General features: G+C 34.2%; 1 protein-coding gene across 8 annotated transcripts in view; it reads right to left on the bottom strand.

Annotated features, from left to right (window-relative positions):
- GPHN (gephyrin) overlaps positions 1 to 25143 on the bottom strand; it is a 648078-nt gene that overhangs the window by 301659 nt on the left and 321276 nt on the right. For all 8 annotated transcript variants that reach the window (XM_058567151.1, XM_058567147.1, XM_058567152.1 and 5 more), the window contains one exon: positions 13072 to 13166. In XM_058567151.1, the coding sequence (XP_058423134.1) occupies positions 13072 to 13166 (95 nt within the window). The remainder of the gene's footprint in view (positions 1 to 13071; positions 13167 to 25143) is intronic.

Below are 25143 nucleotides of genomic sequence, written 5' to 3'. Positions count from 1 at the left end.
AAGATTTTGAGGTTATTTTTGGTATTATATTTCAAACATTTCCTTTCCTTCATTCTTTATTATCTCCTTCTGAACTCCAATTATATTTCATATTTTCTCATTCTATCCTCCATGCTTCTTAATTTCTTCATTTTTATGTCCCTGTCAATCTGACTTGCATTCTGGATAATTTCTTCAAATAGTTTCATCTAGTTCCCTAATTCTCTCTTCAATTGTATATAATCTGCAGTCTAATGTATCTATTAAGTTTTTAAATTTTGATTATAATATTTTACTTATCTAAATATGTGTTCTGTTCTTTTTCAAACTATTTGGTTCCCTGCATATGATTTTCAAGCTTCTTTTTTAGTTTTCTAAATGTATTACATTTATTTCTTTTTATTCTGTCTGATAGCACCAGGATTTTAAGTCTTTCAGCATCCATCTGAGTCTCTCATTCCTTACAGTGCCTTGATTCTTGTGTGATTTGTCACCTTTTTCTGGTGTATGTGTGACCCACTAATTTCCTTAGAACTTTGTGAGAAATCATTGAGGTTTAGGTTGAAATAGAGTTCTTCGAGAGCAGATTTACTTCTGTGCATTGCTTGGGACACTTCCAACCTACAGCCACTTTAAATTAAATTCTCCCTTGCTTGATGTTTTCCAGATTGCACAAGTAGTTCCAACTTCAGCCATTATGTGATTATGATATAGAGGCGATAACAGTTAGACTCAACTCTCTTCCAGAGCTAAAGAGATATCTGAAGAGGCAATTCTGGTTCCAAATTGTTTACTTAAAAAATGCACTGAACTGATCCTGTGCTCTAGATGCTATGACCTATAAACTGAACTAAAGCTGTACTAGTGTTGCTATGCTCTGTGCAAAGATCTGAAGATACTGGGAGGAAGCTGAACTATGTTATTCTGATTGTTTATTATATGACTTATGATGAGTGGGATTCAGCTATCATAAAACTCTTATGGGGCAAAATATACCAGCTGGTGGGAAGAGGGGAAAGGTGCCAGCTTTCCTGGGCTGAGGTGGTCATACACCCCAAGTCTATCTCACTTGTCTTTTGCAACCTGGTGCACTTTCTGTGATGTTGAGTCTGGAAGCTGTGCCTGAAGTATTGTAGAAATGTTCCAAGACAATGTACATCCTATGTATGTTGTATTTCCTATCCAAAGCATTTTTTCAAAATTGTGGTAAAATACACATGCCATAAAATTTACCATTTTAACCAATTTTAAGTGGACAGTTCATTGGCATTGAGAACATTCACATTATTGTACAAACATCATCACTGTCTATCTCTAGAACTTTTTCATCATCCTATATTGAAACTGTGTACCCATTAAACAATAAGTCTCTGTTCTACCCTTCCCCACCCATGGTAACCACTGTTCTACTTTCTGTTTCTATGTATTTGACTATTCTAGAGAAGTGTAATCATACAATATTTGTCCTTTTGTATCTGGCTTACTTCACTTAGCATGTCTCCAAGGTTCACCCATGCTGCATCATGTATCAGAACTTCATTCATTTTTAAGGTTAATATTCCATTGTATGTATATAACACATTTTGTTTATCTATTCATCCGTCAACGGATATTTGAGTTGCTTCTACCTTTTGGCTATTGTGAATAATAGTGCTATGAACACTGGTGTACAAATATCTGTTCAAGTCTCTGCTTTCAATTATTTTGGGGTATATACCCAGAAGTGGAATTGTTGGATCATATGGTAATTGTATGTTTACTTTTTTGAGGATCTACTATACTGTTTTGAACAAGTGCTGCAGCATTTTACATTCCCACCAGCAATGAACAAGGGTTCCAATTCTTCCAAATCCTCGCCAGCATTTGCTCTTTTCTGTTTTTCTGATAACAGCCATACTGATGGGTGTGAAATGGTATCTCATTGTGGTTTTGATTTGCATTTCTCTAATGATTACTGATGTTGAGCCTCTTCTCATGTGCTTATTGCCCATATCCTCTTTGGGGGAATATCTATTCAAGGCCTCTGCCCATTTTTAAATTGGGTTGTTTTTGTTTTTGAGTTAGATATATAAATATATCTTTATAAAATTCTGGATATTAAACCCTTATCAGGTATGGATTTGCAAATACTTTCTCCCCTTCTGTGGCTGCCATTTTACTTTGTTGATAGTGTCCTTTGAGGCGCAATGCTTTTAACGTTGATGAAGTCCAATTTACCTATTTTTTCTTTTGTTGCCTGTACTTTTGGTATCATTTCCAAAAAAACACTGCCAAATCTAATGTCATGGAACTTTTCCCTGATATTTTCCTGCATGAGTTTTATACTTTTAGCTCTTATATTTCGGTCTTTGATCCATTTTGAGTTAATTTTAGCATAGGTGTTAGGTAAGGGTCCAAATTCATTCCTTTTGCATGTTATATCCAATTTTCCCAACACCATTTGTTGAAGACTGTCCTTTCCTCACTGAATTGTCTTGGCACCCTTCTCAAAAATCATTTGACCCTATACGTGAGGGATTATTCCTGGCCTCTCTATTCTATTACATTGGTCTACAAGTCTGACTTAATGCCAGTACCACTGTTTTGATTATAGTAGCTTTGTAGTAAGCTTGATATCAGGGAGTGTCAGTCCTCCAACTTTGTTGTTCTTTTTCAAGATTGTGTTGGCTATCTGGGGTCCCTTGAGATTATATATGAATTTTGGAATGAATTTTTCTATTTCTGCAAAAAAAAGTTGCTGTCTTTTGACAGGGATTTCAATAAAGTAGCAGACTGCTTTGGGTAGTATTGACATCTTAACAATATTAAGTCTTCCAATCCATAAACATGGGGTGTATTTCCACTTATTTAGGTCTTCTTTAATTTATTTCAGCAATATTTTGTAGTTTAAGTTTACGAGTCTTTCACCTCCTTGATCAAGTTAATTCCTAACTGTTTTATTCTTTTTGATGTATTATAAATGGAATTGTTTTCATACTTCCCTTTTTGCATTATTCAGTGTTAGTGTATACAAACAATTGATTTTTGCACGTTGGTTATGTGTCGTCAACTTTGCTGAATATGCTTATTAGTTCTAATAGTTTTTTTTGCAGAATTTTTAGGGTTTTCTATATACAAGATCATGTCAAACAGAGAGAAATTTACTTCTTCCTTCTCAATTTGGACACTTTTTATTTCTTTTTCTTGCCTAATGCTCTGGCTACAACTTCCAACAGTATGTTTAATAAAAGTGGCAAAAGCAGGCATCTTGGTCTTGTTTCTGCTTTAGAGAAAAACTTTTCAGTCTTTCACCTTTGAGTATGATGTTAGTTGTTTTTTTTTTTTTTTAATATAAGGCCTTCACTATGTTAAGGTAGTTATTTTCTATTCCCAGTTTGTTGAGTGTCATTAACACGAAAGCATGCTGAATTTTGTCAAACACTTTTTCTGTATTACTTGAGATGATCATGTGTTTTCCCCTTTATTCTAGTACTGTGGTATATTACATTGATTGGTTTTTGTATGTTGAACCATCCCTGCATTCTAGGAATAAATCCCACTTGGTCATGGAATATAACCCTTGTAATATGCTCTTGAATTTGGTTTGCTAGTATTTTGTTGAAGATTTTTGCATCAATGTTCATAAGACATATTGGTCTGTAGTTTTCTTTTTTTTTGTAGTTCTTTGTCTTTGGTATCAGGGCAATGCTGGCCTCATAGAATTAGTTAATAAGTATTCTCTTCTTTTCAATTCTTCGGAAGAGTTTGAGAAGGATGAGTGTCTGTTTTTCTTTAAAGGTTTGGTAGAATTCTCCCATGAAGCCATCTGGTACAGGCATTTTATTTGTAGGTACGTTTTTGATTACTGATTCAATCTTCTTACTAGTTACAAATCTATTCAGATTTCCTATTTCTTTGTGATTCAATCTTGGCAGGTTTTGTGTTTGCAAGAATTTGTCCATTTCATCTAGATTATCCAATTTATTGGCATACTATTGTTCATAGTACTGTCTTATAGTCCTTTTTATTTCTGCAGAATTGGTAGAAATGTCCCCTTTTGTTTCTGAGTTTAGTAATCTGAGTCTTTTTTTTCTTAGTCAATATAGCTAAGTTTGTCAATTTTGTTGATCATTTCTAAGAACCAATATTTGGTTTAGTTGATTTTTTCTATTGTTTTTCCATTTCCTATTTTTTTTTTTCAAATCTCTGCTTTAATCTTTATTACTTTCTTCCTTCTGCTATCTTTCGGTTTAGTTTGTTTTTCATTTTCCAGTTCCTTCAGTTGTAATCATAGGTGATGGTTTTGAGATCTTTCTTTTTAAATGTAAGCCTTTACAGCTATAACTTTCCCTCTTAGTATTACTTTCTTGGAATCACTTGTGTTTTGGTGGGTTGTGTTTTCATGTTAAGTTGTCCATATTTTCTAACTTCCTTTATGATTTCTTCTTTGATCCATTGGTTGTTTAAGAGTGTATTGTTTCATTTCCACATATTTGTGAATTTTCCCATTTTCCTGATGTTATTGATTTCTAACTTCATCTTCTTGTGGTCAGAGACTATATCTAATATGATATCTACCTGTTTAAATCCATTGCGACTTATTTTGCGGCCTAAAATATGGTTTATTCTAGGGATGTCCCATGTGCACTCAAGAAGAATGTGTATTCTATTATTGCTGAGTGGAGTGTTATGTCTGTTAGATCTAGTTGGTTAATTGTGTTGTTCAAATCCTACATTTCCTTACTTATCTTCTGTCTGGTTCTTCTATCCATTATTGAAAGTAGGATAGTGAAGTCTCCAACTACTATTGCAGAACCATCTACTTCCGCCTTCAATTCTATCATCATCTATTTTGATGGTCTGTTATGAGGTACACAAATGTTTATCATTGTTATATCTTCCTGCTCTATTGAACCTTTTATTATTATATAATTTCTTTGTCTCTGTAACCTTTTTTGATTTGGGATACTTAATCTTTTAAAATTTAAAGTCTATTTTGTTTGATATTAGTATAGCTACCCCAGCTCTCTTTTGGTTGCTATTTGCAGGAATATCTTTTTGCATCCTTTAACTTTCAACATATTTGTGTCTTAGATCTAAAGTGAGAGTTTTGTTGACAGCATACAGGTGGATCATGCTTTTCTATCCATGCTGCCAATCTCTGTGTTTTGATTTAAAAGATTAATCCATTTGCATTTAAAGTAATTATTGAAAAGGAGGGACTTCTGCCATTTTGCTAACTGTTTTCTGTATGCCTTATAGTTTTTTTGTTCCTCATATTCCACATTAGTGTCTCTTTTTGTATTCAGTTGATTTTTTTAGTGAAACATTTTATCTCTTTTCATTTCTTTTTGTGTACATTCTGTAGCTATTTTCTTTGTAGTCACCATGGAAATTGCATTTAACATCCTAAAGCTATCACAGTATGGTATGAATTTATACTGGCTTAACTTCAATAGCACATAAAAACCCTGCTCCTAAAGTGCTCCATCCTCACTCCCTTTTAGTTAGTGATGTCACAGATTATATCTTTACACATTGTGCACCCCAAAATATAGACTAATAATTTTCTTATGCAATGGTCTTTTAAATCATAAAAATTTAAATAAATAAAGGATAAAAAGTGGAGTTACAAACCAAAATTTTAACAATACTAGTTGTTATAATCATCCATGTTTTTACCTTTACTGGAGATACTTATTTCTTCATAAGGCTTTGATTTACTGTTCAGTGTCCTTTTATTTCAACCTGAACGATTACCTTTAGCCTATTTTGTAGCACAAGTGTAGTAGTAATGAACTCTATAAACTTTTTTTAAATCTGGGATGTCTTAAATTTCTCCCTGCTTTCTGAAGGAGAGTGTTGCCAGTTATAGAATTCTCAGTTGACAGTTTCTTTCCTTTCATCACTTTGAATATATCAACTCCCTGTTTTCTTGCCTCCAACATTTCTGATGAGAAATCTGCTGATAATCTCATTGAGGATTTCTTGTATGTGACATGTATCATTGGTCTTGCTGCTTTCAAGATTCTTTCTTTGTCTTTGGTTTTTGACAGTTCGATTATTATGTGAAAAGTGTGGGTTTCTGTTAGCTTATCCTACTTGGAGTTTGCTGAGCTTCTTGGACTTGTAGATTTATATCTTGTATCATATTTGGGCAGTCTTCAGCCATCATTTCTACAAATAAGCTCTCTGCCCCTTTTGTTCTCTCTTCTTCCGGGATGCCCACAAAGTATGGTCTACTTAATGGTGTTCCATAGGTCCCTTAGGCTCTATACACTTTTATTCAATATTTTTTCTTTCTGTTTCTCAGACTAGATAATTTCAATTTTGCCCTATCTTCAAGTTCACTGATTCCTTCATCTGGCTACTGATATCTGCTTTTAAATTCTGAAACTTTTATTTCAGTTGTACTTTTCAACTCCAGAATTTCTCTTTGGTTTCTTTTTATGTTTTCTATCTCTTTATTAATATTTACATGTTGCTCATATAATTTTCTTGCTTTTGTTCACATCTTCCTTTAGTAATTTGAGCATCTTCGAGACAGCTGTCTTAAAATCTTTGTTTAGTAAGTTTACCATCTGGTTGTCCTCATAGATGTTTTCTGTCAATGTATTATTTTTTTCTTTTAAATGGGCCATGTTTTCCTGTTTCTTTGTATATCTTGCAATTTTTTTGTTGAAAACTGGACATCTGAATCTTGTAATGTGGTAATTCTGGAAATCAGATTCTCTCCATTCCCCAGGGTTTGCTATTTCTTTGATTGTTGTAGAGTGTCTCTGTGTTGGAGATCAACCTGGGGTGTAAACCTAAGGTCATTTCAGGTCCTTACTGAGCCTGTGTTTGTCTTTGGGCATGTGTGAGGACTTTTTAAATTCCTCCACATATGTGGTTGCTCTTAAGAGTCCTAATCCTTAAGTGTCTGACTCCCAAAATGGGGAAAAGAGAAAAATGATTGGGAAAAAAAAAGCAGGCACTGTCCCTTTAAATCTCCACAAAGCTGCTTCAGCTGGGGGGGTGGGTTGTAACAATGGCAGCTTGCCTTTGTCTGCACCTCTACAACCCAAAGCAATAATCTACAAACAAAATCCAGACCCCTGGGGGGTCGGCCTGGTGGTGTAGTGGTTAAGTGCATGCACTCTGCTTCAGCGGCCCGGGGTTCGCAGGTTTGGATCCCAGGCGCGCACTGATGCAATGTCTGTGAAGCCATGCTGTGGCGGCGTCCCATATAAAAGTAGAGGAAGATGGGCATGGATGTTAGCCCAGGGCCAATCTTCCTCAGCAAAAAAAAAGAGGAAGATTGGCATTGGATGTTGCCTCAGGGCTAATCTTCCTCACAAAAAAAGAAAAAAAAATCCAGATCCCTGATATTAGAGAGGATAAGATCCTCATTGCCCATGCTGGCTCCCATAAGCCATACTAGTATGGTTGCCTGCCATGGGGTTGAGAGGGTGGGGGATGCATAGCTACTACCATTCTAGGTTGAAATTGACTGAAATTAACCACAATTACCCAGTTAAACCTATCCTTGGAAGCTGCAAGACTTTGAATAGACTCCAGAGTTCCAAAATTGTTACATTAAACAGATTCTGTCAGTCCAGTTGTTGTCCAGGTGGAGGAATGGATTTCTGGCACTTCCTCTCTGTTATCTTCTGCTCAGCTCCCCTCTATAGCCTTTTATAACCTACGTATATTTAGTTTTAGGTTAAAAAAGTAGAAACTCTTCAAGATGGTAATATTGATAATGTAAATTAGCTGTTTTAAATGATACATGTTTTTTAAACCTGTTTTAAAGAATACTAAGGGTAATTTAATTCACTGCTGTAAAAATGTAAATTCAGTGATATTCTTCCTTAAAATATTTTTTAAAACAATATTAGTATGAAACCATTTTTGGCACCAAAGGGAGAAAATTAATTCTTCCCCAGTGGCAATGCATGTGTTTGTTACAGTGTTTAAATTTAGTTACCAACTAGATGAAGCAGAGATCAAATGGCAGTAATGGTAGATAACGAAGCAAACGTGGCAAAAAACAAATTAGTCCTATTTGATACATTAAAAACAAACTAAAGACTTCATGTCCTACTTCATCAAACAGAGAGATCTTATGGAAAATTCTATGTAACTGAAAAATGATCTGAATATTTAAAACACAATTAAAAGATGGGTTATTGAAGATTACAATGGCAAATCTTTTCATAAAATGAAAAAGTGCCTATTACTTTTTCTTTTTATGAATTTAGATATCTATTTATATAATAGTTTTTCTTAATGGTCAAATCTATATAGGACCTCATAACATTTCTATGAGGTATGTGATGTCGCTAAAAAACTAAGTAGAGATAACAAATCAAATTAGTGACAAAATTGAGAATAAAACCCTTTCTCTTTTGGTGTCTATCAAGATGGTAGATGCTTAACTATAGCTTCTCTCTCCTACTGATTGTGGACAGAATACAAAGAGTGACTACTTGAGAACTCTGAAAATAAACAATAGCAGGCAGATTGGAAACGGAAGTCAGAACTTGAATAACAGTCCTTAATGGGGCTAGTTCCAGTTGCGGAATTGCACTATGATGATGGTGGTATGAGCACTAAAACCTAGAGAGAAGACATATCTTTCTGGCTAGTGGAACTAGGAAAAGGAGCCTCTAATGTCTAAAGAACTCGGATGGGAGAAAGCTCTGTTATTTTTTTCTTGATTTTTTCATTTCTTTTGCATCTTTGCCCTGAAGGTGGTCCTACGGTATAGAATTGCATAATAGAACAGGGGGTTAATACTCCACAAGAAATATCTTCTGGCTAGAGGAACTGGAAATAGGAGCCCTGGGAACTGGAGAGTGTGGGGAAATTTCTGGAGGGGAGAGAGCTAGAGAAGGTGGATCCCCTAAGTCTGCCAATGAACTAATATAAGCCCCAGGCTCACTCTTGAGCTATGCACGTGTGAACAGACTCAAGTATACGAAAGACTTTTAAAAACATAAGTAAAATATACTCCATTGTCCAAGTCTAGCAAAGGCTGAACCACCACCCACAGAAAGTGAGGCAGAATTTACAGTCTGAATCCAATCAGTCTGATTGCTAAAACTAACTTAACTAACTAACTAACTAACTAACATTCTCCAGAGGACTTTAACAGAGTCCAGAGTCTTACAGCATAATATTCAAAATGTCCAGAATACAATCCGAAATTACTCAACATAGAAAGAACGAGGAAAATCTGACCACTTCTCACAGGAAAAGAAAATCAACAGATGTCAATCCCAAGGTGAGCTGGATATTGAAATTGTTGGAAAAATAGTTTTCAGCAGCTATTATAACCATACTCCATGTCACTAAGGTCAATATTTTTGAAATAAATGCAAAGATAAAAGTTCTTAGCAAAGAAATAGAACCATAAACAACAGCCAAATAGAAATTTTAGAGCTGAAAGAATACTTTATCCAAAATTTAAAAATTTACTGGCTAGGCTCAAAGGCACAATGGAGATGAAAGAGGAAAAAGTCAGTGAACTTGAAGATAGATCAATAGAAACAACCTGAAGAACAGGTAAAAAATGATTTCAAAAAGTGAACCTCAGGGACCTGTGAAACATTATCAAAAGATATAAAATTCATGTCACACAAGTCTTAGGAGGAGAGGAGAATGAGATTGGTACAGAAAAAAATATTTGAAAAACTAATAGCTGAAAATTTCCTAAATTTGATTAGAGACATAAATTTATAGATTCAAGAAGCTCTTTGAACCCAAAAGGATACACTTAAAAAAAACCACACCCAGACACATAATAATCAAAATTGCTAAAATCTTCAAAGAAAAATATCTTCTAAGCATCCAGAGAAAAATCATACATTATACATAAGGGAACAGCAATTCAAATGACAGTGGATTTCTCCACAGGAACCATGAATCCAGAAAACAATACAATAACATTTTTGTAAAAGTGCTGCAAGAAAAGAACTGTCAATCCAGAATTCTATATTTAGTGAAAATATCCTTCAAGAATGCAGGTAAGATAAAGACATTTCCACATGCAGGAAAGCTATTAGAAGGTTTTGCCAGCAGTGTTGCTCTAAGAACTAGAACTCTCAACCAATAACAACACAACAACAGTGATCAACACTCAAATAAGACTTCTTATGAATCAGTTGTTCTAAGCACATTACATGGACTAACTCACTTAATCCAAGAAGGTTGGTACTATTACCACCCTTCTACAGATGAGAAAACAAACAAAAAAGGATGTTAAGCAGCTAGTAAGTAGTAGAGCCAGAACTCAAGCAATCTGTCTTCAGAAATGATGCTCTTAACCATTACTTGATACTATCTTCCCACTTACTTGTACAAAAAACCTGGAGGATATCAAGTTAACCAATTAGATGAAAACCATTTTAAATAGATTTAATGATTTTAAAAATTATTTTTATTTAATACTGCTCTCTAGAGATAAAAATAGGGAGGTAAGACACCAACTTGATGCATTACTTTACCTTGAAAAATATTATATTAGAACTAGGATGTAACATTGATTTATCAACAGTAACCATAACGAAAAACATTTTTTGAGTACTTATTATGTGTCAGAAGTTGTTTTAGGGGCTGAGGATGTAAAAATGAATGAGATAAAGCTCCCATTCTTAAGGATTTTATACAAATTAGGTAATACGGACAAGTAAGTAAATAATTACACTATAGTATGTGCTATAACAGAAGCACATACAAAACCCAAAGTACATACGAGGTAAAAATGCTGTTGAACTGAAGCATCAATCTAATCATGGCTTTGAAGAGCACAAAAATGAACATTCAGGGAAATATTCCACAATCCCCTCTTCCATAACTCATGTAGACTACCATCTCTGTTACAAATTTGTAAATAAACTCTCGGTTAAATTAGTAATGAATACAAAAAAAAGCCAGAAGAATCTGTTACCATGCTGTGTATATGTTTTAATTTTCAAAGCCTTCAGCATAAAGATGATAGACTTATTCCAAAGTACTTAGAATCAGCTCCTGCTGGTTAATTTTCCACTCACAGAGCAGCCCAGTGCACAGTAATTATGTGGATTCAGAAGCCAGAGGAGGAATTAATCCAGAAAACATCTTACAATAAGACAAAAAGTGATATTTCCATACTGGATCAAGAAAGTTATATTCAATCTAAAGAGTTATCTTAACAGTTGCAAAGAATAAGTTCTTCAGGTAAACTGTGGGATCCTTAAGGTAAGGACCATGCCTTATTTTTCTTTCTATCCTTAGTATCCCTAATAGTTAATATGCACCTGGCAAATAGAGTATTATTTTGTTTGTTGAATTAGATTTTTACTATAAAAGAATTAACAAGAGATGAAGTTTAATTCTTTCTTGACTATATAACTTGTATGCCAAGAAAGAGTTCTTTTATGTTCAAAGGCCACTACTTAATTCCACAAAGAAAAGAGTCAGTTGTGACCCTTGACATCATATAGGTATGATAAGGAAGGTAACATAAGTAAGGGTTAAAAAAAGAACAGGTCCGGCAATGTAGTGGTTAAGTTTGCACGATCCGCTTCGGTGGCCCGGGGTTCGCTGGGCACAGACCTACACACAAGACCTACAAGCCATGCTGTGGCAGTGTCCCGCATACCAGGAAGATTGGCACAGATGTAAGCTCAGGGCCAATCTTCCTCAAGCAAAAAGAGAAAGATTGGCAACAGATGTTAGCTCAGGGACAATCTTTCTCACACACACAAAAAAGAACAGCATAAAAGATTCAATGTGAGTTCCTTCAAGACCAGCATGGGCTTTTAATTTAAAATCTCTATCATGCTACTTTAATTTTCTTTTTGCTCTTACTAAGATTAAATATTATAATAGAGTACATGTGGTCGCAAAGAGAATATAGTAACTAATGATCCATTCACATTTCCCTGTAGCTCTGCTTCAAGTGGCTGCCATTAACGGGATATAAACAGTCTAAGTAACAGACAGGGCACTCTGACTCATATTCCATGCATTAAATGGATATATTTAGTTTTGTATTCATATTGCACACACGATCAATAAATGGCTATAAATAATGATTGTGAAACCCTGCAATTATAAAGTTGCTGTGTATTTTTAGAGTGCTCTGAGATCAACTGTCTAGTAATGAATGGTCATTAAATCAACAGATTCTCACTAAGTTGATACTTCTGTCTTTAACTTAAATGATGTATGCTGTCCTCGTTAAAGGGGATTTTAATCTAAGAGTTGCTAAAATAATAACAAATAAATAACTAAACCATCAGATTGAAGATGGATGTCAACATCTGTCAACAACGGCATAGTTTTAAATATGCTAATTTAATATACTAATAATATATTATTGAGCTTTTTTCCATGACCACACATTATTATGCCTATTTACAAATTGGAGGGCCGGCCCCATGGCTTAGCGGTTAAGTGCGCACGCTCCGCTGCTGGCGGCCCCGGTTCGGATCCCAGGCACGCACCGACACACCGCTTCTCCGGCCATGCTGAGGCCGAGTCCCACATACAGCAACTAGAAGGATGTGCAACTATGACATACAACTGTCTACTGGGGCTTTGGGGGAGGAAAAAAAAAAGAGGAGGATTGGCAATAGATGTTAGCTCAGAGCCGGTCTTCCTCAGCAAAAAGAGGAGGATTAGCATGGATGTTAGCTCAGGGCTGATCTTCCTCACAAAAAAAAAAAATTCTTTAAAAAAAACCAAATTGGAATAAAAGTTCCTAACTTATGAGAACTTATTTTAAAAAACTTTACGGTTCAGTTTTAGTAAACTAGTATTTAATAACAATTAATGAAAATTGATGATTACAAAAAAAGAATAATTTTACATCTTAATAAACTGAACTCTTCTCTGGGTTAGGATTGACTACTTTTAGCAGTAATATAATATTTTCTAAAAGTTTAAACAATATGTAAAAAATAAAAAATACTTGAAGGAAATTGTGGCCAAGATTTAACTAGATAGGATATTAAGACTTAACTCTAGGAAAAAAAGGGGGCAATCTTAAATGTTATGACTAAAGTTCCTTACGTTTATCAGTCTACTGTAGTGATTAGCAGTATGGAATTAATTTTCTTTGCAACATGTTGGTGACTTTCTTACCTAGAGAGCATGCCCAGAGGTGTAACATTAAGTGATCCCATCAGCATTGCCAGGGCCATCCCTGGCGCTTCTCGTTCTATTACTTCTTTTGTGGCCTGTAATTAAAGATTAAATAGCAGACTGAGTGAAATTAGCCAAAAAGAAGGAATGCAGAGTAGTAAAATAAACTTAAAAATAATTATAAATCATGCTATCTATAAACCATACTTTGTAGTTCCCCAAACATTTTTTTTAAGGCATCAAGACAGTTCTTTGGGACCACTGAATAAAAGCTGAGGATCAGGACATCTGGGGAATTTTTATATTAGCAGACCTTTCTTATCCTTACAACTCAGAAGTATTTGACAGAAGTCTCATCTCACCTAAAAACCTAAATTGTAAAATGAAACCTCAGTTGCTATAATAGCTCAATAGATTTTCATAGAGTAGGAAATCTGGGTATTTTTCTGTTTATTACTCTTGAAATACTTAGTCCCTGAAAAGCTGAGATCATCTTGTATCTATCTCTCCTACCTCTATGATTCTATGATATAATTAAAAGGAACTCAAGAAGTCACCAAGTCAACTTTCCCCATGTATTGGGTAAGAAAAACTCTAGATTTACCATCTTCCATATCTTTAATATAAATTATCTGATTGTTTTAGGCTAAAATTTGGGAGTGAAATACATGACAATCCATTTCTAACCCTCTGTTTCTACAAATGTAGCAACTTACAATAATTGGGAGCAATACAGAAATAAAGATTGCAAAATAAAGTTTTCCAGTAAATAAGAAGAAAGACAAATGAAACAAAAAGTAAATTATGGAGGAATATAGGGAAAGGTTGATATTTTAATATTTCATTAGAAGTAGAGTGAGAGTCCTAAAAAAGATTGTAGCCTTGGGCAAAATTTTGGTTGAGGATTTCGCAAAGCAGTTAAACTGCATCAAGTATGTGTTAGATGCCAGTTGCGTTATGAATAAACTTTAAGATGCATATAAATTAGTTATTTAATCCCTTATAATTATATAGAATAAAGGATTACCAGAATTGACATAATCTACTGAATCCCAGCATAACGCAATATTTAACAATGGCAGAAATTCTAAAGGAAAACTAACACTACCATAATGCTTTTCAATAAAACCTGCTTTAAAAATAGAGGACCAGCAAGCAGGAGAAAAGGAAATTCTTAAATTGCCAAATTTGGGAGTTAATTACTTTTATTTAAATACATAGCTAAAAATTATGGAGCTAGCATTATCTAGAATCTATCCCTTGTGTTCCAAATTCAATCTATCTGGTATGATTTTGAAGTCTCCTGAGAAGAAACACTATTTTCATTTGCTTTATTGAGGTTTACAACTCCATCTTAGAGACTTTGAAATGTTAAGAGTCCTAAAAATCAAGGATGGGATGTTACTGAGAACAAGCTTAAAAGAGTTCTTTGGATAGGGTTAATACTTATTTCATTATCTGCTTGAAAAGTCACATAACCAATGTTTGACATTTAATGAATTTGGGGTCCAATAAAGATGTACTCCAAAGTACAGAAGCCCACTTTATTTAAGGACAAAGGAAGATAATTTCAACCGGTAGCTGAGAGGAAGTATTTCACTTAAAAAGATACTTCAAAGCACATTATCCATCCATACAACAAATATTTATTAAGCATCTACTATGTACTCGGTAGTATTCTAGGCATTGATGTTGCGGTAGTGAATAAAACAAACTTATGAGAGTGTGTAAACTCACTGTCACCTAGTACATGAAAAACTCAATTGACAAATTACATATGAGAAATACCTAAAAGAGATGTAATTAATTTTTCTAAATCCTCTAAAAATATACCATTTGATGTGGCCAGACCACAGCGGTCTATCTGGAATGCCACATTTCACTTTTCAAAGAATTGTTTTACTGGACTTTGCTTTTGTATGCAACTGGATCCAATAAAACGGGTCAGTGTAACTCATATTTACATTAGGAAGTATTTGAGGCCATTGTTTATCACATTGCACTGTGGTCCTCTTTAGGAGGACCCATAGAAGAAATTTTTTCTTAAGTTTCATAACTAGGAATGGGTACTCCTCTGTGCTACCAGTTTGTTTTTAAATTATGATGCTTGTGAATCAAGTTACCCTTGAGAACAGAGATAAATCTGTGGATACCTTTTCAGTAGGCTTACTGAACACAACCTAATTGTACCTTATTTTTCTTTGCCCTATTTTTCCACATTTATCTCATTAAAAGTTCTGTCGTGGGGCTGGGCCAGTGGCGTAGCAGTTAAGTTTGTGTGCTCTGCTTTGGCGCCCCAGGATTCACAGGCTCGGATCCCAGGTGCGGACCGATGCACCCGCTTGTCAAGCCATGCTGTGGCAGCATCCCATATAAAGCAGAGGAAGATGGGCACGGATGTTAGCCCAGGGGCAATCTTCCTCAGCAAAAAGAGAAGGACTGGAAATAGATGTTAGCTCAGGGCTAATCTTCCTCACACACACACAAAAATAGATCTGTTGTATTTTATCTATTTGGGTAAACCATCTTAAATATTTTTTAGGGTATTAATAAATATATGGATGATGGATAGATGATAGATGAATGAATATATGTATTCTTTACACAGAGATCATCTTATTCTAAACATAATTTAAGGAGGACAGTTAATTCTTTCTGAAGACTTTCTAGAGAATTTGGGCCTATAGATACAAATCTTGTATATTTGAGAACATAAAAGAAAAATATATATTGTTATGATGCCACTAAAAGGCATTGGTGCTCACAGTGGTGAGTGAGGGAAGGTTGTCTGATTCTCTCTAGGACTAGACAAAAACCAATCTTTTCAATAGGGTGTTCCTAAATAATCACAAATATAGTCTTTTTTACATCTACATCAAATATATCTCTTCCTTAAAACATCAGAACCGTTGTATTTCCTTTTTATTTTCTCTTCCTCTTAAGCTGTTTGGTGTAGCAGAAAGAGCTCCATCTGTGAAGTCAGACAATGCCACTACACAATTAAGGTCCATGAGAGTAAGGGCTGGATCTGTTGCAGCACCTAGCACAGTGCCCAACATATAGTATATAGACTCAATAACTATTTGTTGAATAAAAGAATGAGTAAATTAATGAACTAGGTTTGAAACCAGCTTTATCACTTAATTGCTCTAGGAATTAGAACAAAATATTTAACCTCGCTGAACTTCAGTGTACTTAAGAATAAAATGGAGATAATAATAAAACATACCTACGTCTTATGAGAACTAAATGCTTTAAGTAAATCACCTAGCATAGAGTAGGTATTCAATACATGTCAATTCTCTCTATGCATCTACTTTCCAATTCTCCTTACATCCTTGCAGTTTTGAACATACTAGTTAGAGAACAGAAATAATACAAAAATCCAGAAACCAAATCTAGAAACAGTGGTTGAGAACCAAAGATGAGGGAAAAGAGAATGAAGAGTAAGAACCTAAATGTAAGAACATTGGCAAATGGGGGGCAGGAAGCAGAATACTGAAACAGCGGGATCTAAAGGGAACAAGCAGCCAAATGAAGTGGGAATTGGAAGATGGATGGGAGGGCAAGAGCTGGGTGAAAACATCTATAAACCGTAAATGGGGAGGTCCAACTGGAGCCAAAGAGCAACAGAATAAAACCTAATTTAAAATAAAACAAGAAAAAGCCATCTGTCTAAATTATTAGAAAATCCAAACAGAAGAATGGTTTTAACAAATGCAACTTTATCCTTTCAATCATATATACTAGTACAATATAGATAAATGAAGGTTATCTGTGCCTGTTAACAAGCACATGACAAGCATTCATTATCAACAGACTATTCATAACCAAATGGAAAAAAGGATGCTTTTGAAAGTTCGAAGCCATTTTTTTCTTCATTAGCTTAAAGTTCTGTTTCCTACTTTTTTATACATTATTAATTTGATTATCAAATTCTTTTCTTCCTTGGGCAATAGAAATTTATATTCCTACTTCAGATATAACCTTTTCTGAACTGGTCAAGTCCAAAATAATGAAGTTTAATTGGATTCAGCTATTCTCTTTAAATAAGACATTTTATCTTTAACTTCTAAATACTTTATAAACTATGAAAGTTGCAATCTCCTATGGAAAATCACTTATTGTGATCTTTTTCTTTTACCCTCGACACTTTGAAGATAAGATTAAAGTCAGAAAGACACTTCAAAGACTGCTCAAGTTGCAAAAAAGGGTGTCATAAACAATGATTCTACAGCCCAGGGATCAATAAAATTCAGGTCCATTTTTAACTTCACAGGAAAAATGACCTTAAAAAAATGTTATTGCTAGCAGGCAATGATGTTTAAATACGTATAGGACACACAATAGCTAAATGTAAACGTGCAGAAATTCCTTATATGCATGGTGATTTTGAAAAATCACTTAGTATAGTGCTTTTACTTATTTTTATACACAGACTTTTATTAACAGAACATAATTTGTGTAAATATTTACATGCTTTTTACTTGATTAGGTAGATTTAATAAAATTTCCTCCTAATAATTACTGCAGTGCCCTCTGCTGATTAAATAATCTTAAATAAAGACTATCTTTGAAACACCATCTAATGGGTACTAATAACATTGTTAAGCTATCAAGGTGGGATTTGGTTAGAGCAGTGGTTCTAACACTTTAGCGTGCATCAGAATCCCCTATAGGGCTTGTTAAACATTGATTGCTAGGCCCTGCCCAGAAATTTTGATTCAGAATGTCTGACTGGGGCCTCAAAATTTGCATTCTAATAAGTTTCCAGCTTATGTTTGTGATGCTGGTCAGAAGACCACACTTTGAAAAACACACTGCAGGTGGAAGGAATGAGGTAGATTAATGATAATGTGTACCACTTGATCTAATCTTCATGATCATCTTATATTCAACCTTGTAAAGCAGATTGAAATAAATGTGAGAACGCTTCATCAGAGCAAAATATAGACACAGTGAGAAGATAAATTAGGTAAAAATAGGCAGTTTAATGCCAGCCAACTAGATTTTCCTGACTCCAACTCTTAAAGGGCAAACACATTAATTTTATTTTACATTTTTAAAAAGGGTTATAACAAACTAACTATTCAGAGCCTGCCCCTATATGTATCCTATGGTACAGAGAAGCTATCCTTAACATATTTTTTTCTCAGGACTACATATGATGGATAAAATTTACATATATGACTAACTCCTAGGGATGTTCAAGGAGCACCAGCTATAAATCTACTCCTTCTCCTCTCATTTATGAAACAGAGCAGAATGAAAGTAAGAGTCACATTATTATATGGGCAGCCTTGAATTTATTCTAATTAACTGAAAACATTCATTTGCAGATTCTGTTAATTTTATGTTAGTTGCAAACACCTTTCAACCAAACACAACACATTAGTATATCATAACAGTGTGATTAAGTGGTTAAAGGCTACTGCCACAAAGAAGGAGAAGCTGCAACCAAGGAATGAAAGCAATTATGCCAGTTTTACTTGGGAGATATGATCTTATTGATAATGTATTTCTTTTCCTCGGAGTTTTAGCCATCTTAATTATTTATATCTTCTTCCACTCCAGGAAGAAGCAGAAAGCTTTTCAAAACAGAGATACTCAATTTTGTTTTTCAGTTAAGTTGTACAATATTTAAATAAGATCTGATTATGATGAAAGATCAAAGGAGAGAGTACAATTTTAGAGAGAAAACAAGAAAAAAAGTAAAAGTTTAAGTACTGCAGGCAATTTCATCTTCCATTCCATTCAATGAACATAGACTTTGCAGTGAGCATGAGATGTGGAGTTAGGAGTCTGCTATTCTCACAGTCCATCTCAGTTCCCATAGGTGTCACTGAGTTAACATATCACCATGGTAGGTCCAAGTCTAATGTTTAAAGATAAGTATTTCTTGTATAACATGGCCCCTAAAGCAAGCCAACCAATTTATCTGGGTCGACAAAAAGATTTATTTTAATGTTAGAGTAAAAACTGGTTGTTGGGCTACTGAGAATACGTCTTCATATGATACATCACGTGATTAAAAGATTTCCAAGTGTTACTTTAACTATGAAAAATCTCACCCTGTTTGCTAACATTTAGATCCCAACTCTTGTTAAATATCCAACTTGAGTATACAGCAGTGAGTACTTTTCTCTTTTACACAGTGTTATTTTTCACATTATTTTCTTCCTTTATCTAAACATTAATTTGATAATCAAATTATCAAACAAGAAATCAGGAACTCAGATGAGCAAATTATTTTTTGCAAGAGATTTTCACAACAATACTTATCTTGATATTCTACTTATATAAACAGTACTACTTTATATCTCATTCCAGGGAAAGGTGAAAGAATAACGATATTTCCATGGATTATTAGCATTTTTATATCTGCAATATACATTTTTTAATTCTAGCATTATGTGAAAAAGTTCTCCTTTATGGTGTATTGGTTACACATGCCTTTCAATCTATATAGAAAAAAATTCTATTTGTTCATGCTCCTCAAAAGTCGATATGTAGACATGGGAAAATATCCTGTTTCTGAAATCTGAAGAAAGATGAAGTTGAAAGATGATCCAATTTGAAATTGTACTGAAAAGCAGCTGTCAGGTCAGTGAACTGATGAATATATAACCTAGTCTCTTTACTCCAGCTACTCTGGAGTTTTGTTTTGTTTTTTAATGTGGTTAATAGTATATAATATAAGCAGAAGCATAACAGCTGTCTAAAAAAAACTATACATTGGATTTCTACTTTATTAATGATCACACATAATTACTTGGTTTACTTAAAGCTGTGCTAGTTTTTAATGTTTATATAACAACATAACTTTAGGCTGTGCTTAAACATCTTAATTGAGAATAAAAGAAACAAGCTCCTACTTTAGGCTTATCAGTACTATTTGCAAATGGCTCACTGCCAAATGATTTTACAAAGTCTAAAACTTCGCTCTTTTGGCCTGAGATGATGTGATAATTCCCACTGGTGACCTCTTTAGAAAGTATCCACGTTAGAAACATGTAATTATCATGTTTGAAGTTCTCTTTCTGCAAAACTAGATTCTCATCAAATGAGGCACATGCGATAAAGTGAGAGAAACAAGAGACAGGTCAGCTAAAAGAAGTGGAAAGAGTGGAAGAACTGCTGAGAAGAGAGAAAAAAACAAAAACAGCTCTTTTCTATTTTGGTTATTATTATAACGTGTTGCCTTTTGTCATCTCATACCACCCTCAGTTTTAAAATTAGAGGCCAACTGGAAAGAGGAAAATGAGTACAGTACTTCCTAAAAGCAAATAAATCCAATATTTCTGTTGTCTTGAGATAAGCTTAACTAAATAGAAGTTCCAAGAGTAAAGATGAGAGGAAAATGTATACACATAAATATTTGGAGGCTACGGCATGCTGTAGCTTGAATTAAGTAACTTGCTCTCTACAGTTTTGCTTCTCTAAAGATTGATTTTAAAGCTACTAACCTCTCACTTCAGGATCAGGCTTTTTATTCATCATCTATAACCTAATAGTTCTTCTTTATTCACATATTAAATGAATATCAGCTTTTGTTCTATGCCTCCAGAAATTTACCTCTCTCTCAGTTTTCCATTTGTAAAAAAAAGGTAATGATATTTGTTATCCTTCTTATAAAACTGGTGTTAATACTATAAAGCGTTTTCAGCTAACTAAAAGGATGTCACAATATTTATGCTAATATGATAACATTTTACACCACATAATTTATAATGCTCTGAAAAAGCTCTTATTTCCTTTACTCACTACATTGGCGAGCTAAACATGAATATTATTATTTAGCCACATAATTCAATAATAGAAGAAATATTCACATCAGAAGTTTTTATTTACAGTGACTTTCTTACAGAACAAATAGATATTCTCTATTTAAATAGTTAACACGTTTCTGTATTACGTAATAAAGAGGAGACATTTATTACTTATCTTTCTGTAAGTGAAGAAACAGACACGTCAATAAGTTCTAATGACTAATCCAAAGCCACAGAGTAAATCAACAGAAAACTCCAGAAGGGAACTCAGGTCTGTAGACTCCAATTCTGAACTTAATCCATTAATCTATTATTATGTGCTTTCAGGTTATAAGGCACTATACCCTATTCAGACATAGGAATGATCTTTGTATTCTGCTTAAATATGATAGAACATATAAAATGATCAGTATCATTCCTATCACATAGCAAGTGCTTAACAAATGTTGGGTACTATTATTTGTATTAAAAAGCACAAATCTGTTGCAGAAGTTGCTGTTTGGTCTATAGTCAAGCAGTTGTGAAACTGAATAGTTTTATCAGAAGCAGTGTAGAACAGAAGCTATAAGTATGTCTGTTTTTGAATGTGCATGAATTACTGGAAGATGTTTGAAGAATGCCACATGCTAGCAACAATCTTGAAAACTTAATGAAGATTTATCCAGTGGCCGCAGTTTTGGGGACACCAGTTACCAGGAATATAGCCTTGGACATTGGCATAAAACCTCTGAAGTAAATTGGGAAAAGAATGTGAGAAGATTGAAAATGTCTTTTGAAGAAAAAAGAACTAACAGCATCTACTGAATTTATGCTTTCACCTAAGTCCAACAGAAAACAGCAATGTAATTATGTACCTCAACAGAGATGAAAAAAATGTAAGCAAATGTCCATAACTACTTGTGGTAAATAAAACTGTTCAAATTGGTAAACCAAAAAAGTTTATATCAATTTTTTAATTTCCATTAACAACAATATACTAAAAATTAAAGCTGTAAAAACAATAGCAGCCTAGGCCTTTTTTCTTGTTAGAATGGGAATAAGACTCAGAATAACGTGAAATAGGAGAATGTTCCACTCAATTCAAGTTAATGCTCTGCTGCTCATAGTAAACAGAAGTGTCTTATCATAATCATTTTAAATGATTTTAAACCATTATTATACTTCATAGTGGAAAAATCTAGTTTGTAAGAGTCTCTACAAACATAAGAATAGATAAAAACAATTCAGTAAGTTACAACATGAAAGACATATCAAGGGAAAAACACATTATTTATTAAATAAAATTGACATGCTAGGGGCCGGCCCCATGGCATAGTGGTTAAGTGCACGCGCTCGCTGCTGGCAGCCTGGGTTCGGATCCTGGGCGCGCACCAAAGCACCGCTTGTCGGGCCACGCTGAGGCAGCGTCCCACATAAAGTGGAGGAAGATGGGCATGGATGTTAGCTCAGGGCCAGTCTTCCTCATCAACAAAAAGAGGAGGATTGGCACGGATGTTAGCTCAGGGCTGATCTTCCTCACACACACAAAAAAAAACTGACATGCAAGATAAAAGAAAATCTTTACATTTATTATATTGGAAGAGAAATATCTTAAAAAGGGACTTAAAAATAGTCAGAGGCTTAATTTTTAAAAACAGTTCTGAAAAGACGTACAGCTATCCTTTGCCACTGAAAAAGATAAAACTGTAAGAATGCAAAAAAGATCATAAAAATAAAAAATTCTTAAAAAAATTAAATAATAGTTCTCATATACACTCTAATTTGAAAGATAAAAAAAGCGTTGTATTTTATAATTATGAGATTCTTCCAAGGATTCATAGTTTATATATTTAAGTGTGTACACACATACAGGCATGCACACACATATATATATTTTTTTGGTATGGAATTTTGGGCTGATATCTCAGAATCAGGATTTGTAATTTAAGCTCTAAAGATCCCAGACTCTTTCAGAACATCCAGATTATGGTGCTGAGAATAGTATCCAAATAAAGCCTACGTCACTTTCAAGTTTGACATTTAGGAAAATGTCAAAATAGAGTCCATCCTTGAGCAAAAGAGATTACACTTCATAACACTGAGGATAATATGTGCGTGTGCGGGTGTGTGTGCATGTGTCCTAGGACTGAGATTGAGTTCTTCAGGTTAAGGCTATAGGCAACTGAATAGTTGACTTGATTAGGACAGCTGGTGGGAGTGGGGAGGAAAAAGTTGGTTGCTATCTACTGGCACTAAACAAATCCCATCACCTAGTCAGAATGTGTAGAAATGACCACCCCTACTAACACACACACAAACATACACACATACTCCTGAGCCTGCTCATTTATAACATTTCCTCTTTAAATGCTACTTTACTGTTCATTTTAGCCCAATGATACGCTCTAGAAATTGCACCCCTAAGTGTGGCTCAGAATATGCAAGAGCCAAACCAAAATCAAAGAATCAAACAAAAAATGACATAAAAAATTCAGGTTTATAAAACAAACCTCAAAGATTTGGTAACCAGGCAATATTATTTTATATTAAGATAATTATGAACAGAGTTAACTCAGGTCCTCTCTTCACACAATAAAAACTAAGTATCGAAGAGCCGAGGGTGCCCAAAGCAGGAACATTAAATGGAGCAGATGGAAACTGACATTTTGCTCAACACTGTAAAGACTTCTATACCAAACCAAGTTTGCCTCTAGGGAAAGGACAGAAAAGAAAGAAATAGGTGGGCTGTGGAGAGTGGCATCACTAGATTCCGTCATGTCATGGTTTTCCAGAGAAGTGACTTTTTTTTTTTTTTGTAATTAACGAAAGTTGCCCAGAAGCTATCAAACTTTTTGTAATTTTCTCTGAATAATTTTCAGATACAACAGCTTTTGCAAATTCTCTATTTTTTAAAAGAAGCTTTTTATATTATAAAATGATGGGTCTATGCAAAGAACATTTTCCTAATGCCAGACCTGTCTCTGACAGTCAGCAGCAATGACAAGAAAACATCAAAGAGAAACACTAGTTGTTTAAACTTGGAAGGAATCAGAAAAAAAGAACGAAATTATGACATATATTCATTTCCAGCAACTCAAAATAAATCTGGCCTAAATCAATTAGGGCAAATGTAGGTCTACTCTTAAAGTTATTTATAAAAATGAACATAAATCTGAATTGTTCTTGTGTCATTGAGAGAGGTAGGTCAGGAAGCTAAATAAATAGTAATTAATAGAAATCCAAAACATTAGTCTGTTAAAAGCAGTAAACATTATTTAAAGCAGGGGACACATAATTCAGATCATTATCATAACTGTAAAGTAACCTCAGAATTACTTAGGTGCTACCTCAGAGCAACACAAGACACTACAATGTTTTCAGTCTAATACGATATATTCTGGGCATAAATCTTTAAAGATAAAAAGACACTGCTTTTGGTTAAACTATAGATAACTATGATATAAGGCTCAAAAATGAGTGAGTTTTTAATCCTGGCATATTAATATCATTCTATGGACTGCTCTCAAGATTTTTCAAAGTTTTTCAATTAAGTGGAACAGTAAAATTATTATAAGTGACAGGCAAAATTATTACGTGAGAGAAGGAAAACTTTTAGAATATTATTATTATTATTATTTGTGAGGAAGATCGGCCCTGAGCTAACATCTGCCAATCCTCCTCCTTTTTGCTGAGGAATATTGGCCCTGGGCTAACATCTGTGCCCATCTTCCTCCACTTTATATGGGACGCCGCCACAGCATGGCTTGACAAGCGGTGCGTCGGTGCGTGCCCGGGATCCGAACTGGCAAACTCAAGGCTGCCGCAGCGGAGCATGCACACTTAACCGCTTGCGCCACCAGGCTGGCCCCTTATTATATTATTTTTATATTAAATATATACTATTTTTATTATGTGATGAAAGATTTTTAAAAATTGCTCCCCAAAACATCCAAGTGAGAAGGCAGGTAGAGGTAGGAAAATTGAAAGTATTGCATACAGGAAGAGAAAATAATACAATACTTAGATATTCAATTCAGTTTTCAAATATAATTATTTTATTTAAATATTAGTAAATAAAGAAAGTCAAGTATGATTACTAGGTTTGAAGCATCTAAGATACTTAGGAACTATCAATTCTTCTCTGTTTCTAAATCAAATACTATTCAAGAAATTATTTTATAACTTTTAATATAAATCACAAATGTAATGAGTCCATGGCATCCTAGGATTTGATATTATTGCTGTCCTGACCTAATGATACATATTCCTCCAAATTTGCTCATTTATCAAGGATAGTCTCTTGTTATGTCTTTTATCTTTGTAA

The sequence above is a fragment of the Diceros bicornis genome, chromosome 24 (genome assembly GCF_020826845.1).
Source record: "Diceros bicornis minor isolate mBicDic1 chromosome 24, mDicBic1.mat.cur, whole genome shotgun sequence".
Lineage (NCBI taxonomy): Eukaryota > Metazoa > Chordata > Mammalia > Perissodactyla > Rhinocerotidae > Diceros > Diceros bicornis.
This window is presented reverse-complemented; position numbering and strand designations above follow the sequence as displayed.